This window comes from Rousettus aegyptiacus, unplaced genomic scaffold (genome assembly GCF_014176215.1).
Source record: "Rousettus aegyptiacus isolate mRouAeg1 unplaced genomic scaffold, mRouAeg1.p scaffold_m13_p_11, whole genome shotgun sequence".
In the NCBI taxonomy this organism is placed as follows: Eukaryota; Metazoa; Chordata; class Mammalia; order Chiroptera; family Pteropodidae; genus Rousettus; species Rousettus aegyptiacus.
In genome coordinates, this window is record NW_023416286.1 from 4,605,162 (window position 1) to 4,609,625 (window position 4,464).

At 64.3% G+C, this 4,464-nt stretch overlaps 1 protein-coding gene across 1 annotated transcript; it reads right to left on the reverse strand.

Moving 5' to 3' along the window:
• Positions 1-294: 294 nt before the first annotated feature.
• LOC107508339 (peptidoglycan recognition protein 1-like) lies at positions 295-3,892 on the reverse strand. Its single transcript, XM_036228429.1, has 3 exons — positions 3,606-3,892; positions 1,087-1,208; positions 295-533 (listed from the first exon to the last, which is right to left on the reverse strand). Exons 1-3 carry the CDS (start codon positions 3,884-3,886, stop codon positions 355-357), a joined length of 582 nt encoding a protein of 193 aa, XP_036084322.1. The 5' UTR covers positions 3,887-3,892; the 3' UTR covers positions 295-354.
• Between the last annotated feature and the right edge of the window lie 572 nt (positions 3,893-4,464).

Here is a 4,464-nt window from a genome sequence, read left to right on the forward strand (position 1 = left end):
GGAAGTCTCTGGCTACGTGGTGGAGAGGGGCGCCTCACAGCGTGGCTCACTGCCTGGGAGGGCCCCGAAGCTGCTGTCGGTGACATCTGGGCTGGCTTGGGGCCGATTCCCGCGTTCCGACCTGAGACCTCTGGGTCCTGAGCTGTGATGTTGCTTCTGAGCTGGGATCTCTGGGGACTTGCTTCGGGGTCAGGGCCTCCGGGTTCTGCGCAGCAGCCGGGACAGAGCGCTGGGAGGCGGGGGCTCGGCCGGGGGCTCGGTGGGAGGAAGGTTTGCGGCGGGCGGACACGGGAGCGCAGTCGGAGCTGACCTTTATTGGGGGGTGTGGGCTTCTGACGGCGCGGACATAGGGCCTCACACGCGGTGTCGTGGCCACGTCTGGATGATTTCGTACAGCTGGTCTCCCGGCGAGAGTGTCCGCTGCACGTCCCGGTGCCCTTTGACCTCGTAGTTGGGGTGCAGGACCCCTTTAGCCACACCACAAGCCAGCAGACTCTTGGCCGCCCTGATGGCCCGGGGCGGGGGCGTCCGCTCTGGGTGGGGCAGAGGCAGGCATTGAGTGGGGCTTCCTCAGCGCGCAGGGGAGTGTGGGGCAGCGTTCCCAACTGTGCGAGGGCCCGGATCGCGCTCTGCCGTCCCCTGGCACCGACTTCACTGCCCTGTGCCTCAGTTTCCTCATCTGTGAAAGGAGAGACTAGAGGTCCCTGCCTGGGGCAATGCGATCGTGTGCTTTCTGTGCAGCTGTGGAAGGACACCCGGTGCGGCAAATGCCAGCAGTCATCGTGATCGCTCATTCGCCCTGTCCCCCAGGCCCGGGGGTCCTACCCACAGCAATGCTGTTACCAAGCACCGCTCGGTGCTGTGGGCCGGCAGAGGAACGTTTCTATGGATTGAGTAATCCTCGTCCGAACCGTGTGGTTGAAGTGGTTATTACCCAAGGGAGCAAATGAAACTCGGAAAAGCAGAGTCACTTGTGCAAGGGCACAGAGCTTGTAGGTGGCAGTCTCCCAACGACCGCGCGGCGTCCGGTGCTGTCCCCCAGGCCCGGGTGAGCTCCCTCTCCTGACTGGCTGGACAGTCACTCACCCATGTAGTTGCCCATGAAGGTGATGCCGATGGATATGGCGTTCCAGCTTTTCCCCGCGTGGGCCCCCTTGACGGTCCAGCCCCGGCCCTCGTACACGAGGCCGTCTTCTCCGATCAGGAAGCTGTGGGGGGCGGGGGTGAGGGAGGGCGATGAGGGAGGGAGGGCCTCCTGGGAGAGGGCTCCCCCTCCCTCCACTCACCCCTGCCTTTTATTCCTGTCACTCACACACAGTGTCCCCACACCCTCCTTGCCCCATTCTCCCCCAACAACGACAAAGACAGTGGCCCGTGCTGTCCTCAGCACGGCTCTGCGTGCATCTTTCTCATCCTCTCAGCGACCCATGAGTCACTCCTGCCCCCATTCTGAAGACAGAGAATCAGAGAGGTGGAGACACCTGCCCATGGTCACACAGCCAGTGAGGGGCAGAGCCGGGATTTTCACCCAGGTCTCCGTGACTCCCACCCCCAGGATCTGATTCCTTGCTCTCTCCTGCCTCCCTGGAGGATTTGTTGAGCTCTTGATTTGCTAAGTCCTCACATGCAGCCCTCTGAGGCAGGAACTGTTGTCACCCTGACTTGAAGCTGAGGAAGCAGAGACTTAGAGACGAGTTGCCCAAGGTCACGCCCCAGAGGCCCCTGCCTCAGAACGCTCCATCGAGCAGCTCTCCTGCCCTCACCCCAGCCTGCTTCCTGTCCTGTTCCCCGCCAGGGTCCACTTAAGAGACAGGGTCGGGGACTTCGGGGCTGGGGCTGCCACCGGCCATGGAGCCCGTAGCCCCGGCAGATCCTCGACACTCACTGACACCCCTCGATTGAGCGAGTGTGACCGGGCTCGTTGGAGTTGACGAGAAGATGGAGCAGCAGCACCTGCACCTTTACCCCCTGGCTCACGGTCGTCACTGACGCACGGCGTGTTGGAACTTCCGAATCTGGGGTCCTGGATCTGCCACTTAGGAAGCCAGACCCTCAGAATCCGGATCTGAAGACACTAGAAATACCACAGTGACCCTGGCCCCCGGGATGGGCCGGTAATGGCCCTGCTGACGTCCCCAGCTCCAGGCACCGGCTACTGGTGCCCCCTGTGCATTTGTTAAATGGACGCATCTAATTTAAACCTCCGCCACCAGCACCAACCCGGTGGGTGCTTCGGGAACGTCACAGGTGAAGAAACCGAGGCCCTGAGAAAACGTGAGGTGACAAGGGGGGAACGTTCAGAACATTTGGGTCCGGCTCTGAATCCTAACGTCTGAGGAACAGACCCGGGTCTGCTTTCCCGCGGGCAGTTCGGGCCCGAGGCTGAGGAGCCAGGCTGTGGTGTTCCTGACTCCAAGGGTACGCTAAGAATGGGGGTTTCTTGTAAACACAGTCTTGACGTTAGAACCTTGGAGTTCTAAAATCTTGACCCTGGAGAGCTGGGGATGCTCTGGGAGGCTTCCAGAGTTCTCCGAGTGAGATCCCCAGATTTCCCGGCCGCACCCCGGCCCGACCGAGGCCCCGTAGGGGTGGGACCTGGGAACCTGCATGTCCAGTAAGGCGCCGGCAGCTAGAAGGAGAGCCTGCTCACAGCTGTCCCTGAGCTGCTGCCTCCTCAGGAGAGCCAGAGTCCCCGCCATGGCCCGCAGGCCCTGTGCCCTCGCTCCTCCCATCTCCTCCTCGTCGCCTTCAGTCCTCCCAGCTGCCGCGGGACACCCTGACCTCTGGCCTTTCTGCCTCACCCCGCTCGCTTGGCCCCACGCCCTTCACCCCGCAGTCCCCTCAGCTTGCTCTGCTTCCCCAGCTGCCCCCTCCAGAGCCACCTCAGAGCCACCAGAACGGGAAGATGTTCCCTTCACCCCGCCCTTCCAGAGGAGCCCATGTGGGTCTGGTTCCCGCTTCTGAGGTCGCTCAGCCGCCCCGCTTCCACCCCGTCTGAACCCATCGTGCGGCCTGAGTTTCTCCCCGCTGGTCTTCGCATCCAGTGGGGTGAGGGTCGCGCTGTTCGCGGCTGCGTTCCCAGCCCGGCGGCGGGCACGTGGCCTGGGGCAGAGCAGGTGCCTGATGGCCGCCGTCCACAGACTCGGGGACTAAGCCCACGTGCCAGGAGGTGTCCCGGGCGCTTTGCCCGTCGGGGTTTCATGCTCCGGTGGACCACGGTGCCCGGCTGGCACTGGCCCCTGGCCCCAGCTCAACCAGGCCGACTGTCTGCCTCCCAGCAAAGGCGCCAGACCCGGTCAGGAGGAACCCACGTCCCCTCACGTTTTCTCAGGGCCTCGGTTGCTGCAGGGGCTCCAGGGGAGAAGGACACTTTTGTGGGTGTTGGCAAAGTCTGTCTTTCCCTCTGGGAACCAGAGTTGGGACATCCGCCCTTCCCACCTCCTCCTCGCACCTCTGTGCCGCCTGCAGCCGCCCCGGCCCTGTGTGGTGACTCGGCAGAAACGGCACCCACACCCCGCGGGGCTGAGTCCACTGTGCCGGGTGTCAGCGGGCGACCCGCCGCTCGCTGCTGGGGCACAGCCTTGCCGCCTCCCGTCCGCGCTTACTTGTAGCCCACGTCGCAGAAGCCGAGCGTCTGCTTGTGGTAGTGCTGCACGTTCTGGGCCTGCTGCCGGCACAAGGCCGGCGTGTTGCAGACGCTGCCCGCCGTGTGCGACACCACCACGTAGCGCACCGGTTGCTTCAGATCGTCCGTGCACTCGGATGCCTGGGCCCCCCACTCTCTCTTGGGCACAATGGGGCCGCAGCACGACTCGTCTTCTTGTGCCGCCGCAAGGCCCAGCAGGGCCAGGAGCGCCCAGGGCACCAGCGCGCAGCGTCGGGACATGGCGCGCAGGGAGCACAGCGATGGGGAGGGCGGAGTGCGGGCCGCCCGGGCCGCCTTTATACGCTGGGGCCTCACGGTGGGGTGGGGCGAGCCTTGCCTCACACCCCTGCAGGATTTCGCGGGGAGGTGACTTGGGACCCCAGCCTCTGCTTCCTTCTCCCGCGGCGCCGCCGCAACAGGATGCGCTGCGGTTAGGTCCGAGGTCGGGGGAGGGAGAAGCCATGACGAAGCCAAGGGGCCCCTCGCCCCGCTGCGCGCGCCGACCGGGAGGCTCACAGGCCGCCGGGCGCTTCGCCCTGTGGTTTCTGGAAGAGCCGGGGCCTGCATCCTCACCCGGCTTTGTAGCATCTCTCAGTGGGGCGTCGGACCACTCGGCAAGGGACCACTCGGCAGGGGCTTAACACCGAAAGGAGATGGGGCCCTGGGGTGTGGGGTGAGCTCTTCTTCCTTCTTCCTTCTTCCCGCAGGTACTGAGGTAACAGAGACTGCCGTTCTCAAAACACTTCTCCCAGGCCCCAGCCCGGTGTCAGTTAACCCCTCCGCACACCACAGAGGAGAGTCTTGAGAAGCCCATTTCA

Excerpts from the sequence above, each read along its gene's own strand:
- LOC107508339 (XM_036228429.1), bottom strand. The coding sequence starts at position 3,886 with ATGTCCCGACGCTGCGCGCTGGTGCCCTGGGCGCTCCTGGCCCTGCTG. Across the intron at positions 1,209-3,605 it reads TTCTGCGACGTGGGCTACAA|CTTCCTGATCGGAGAAGACG; the intron begins GTAAGCGCGGAC and ends CGCCCCCCACAG. Across the intron at positions 534-1,086 it reads CTTCATGGGCAACTACATGG|AGCGGACGCCCCCGCCCCGG; the intron begins GTGAGTGACTGT and ends TGCCCCACCCAG.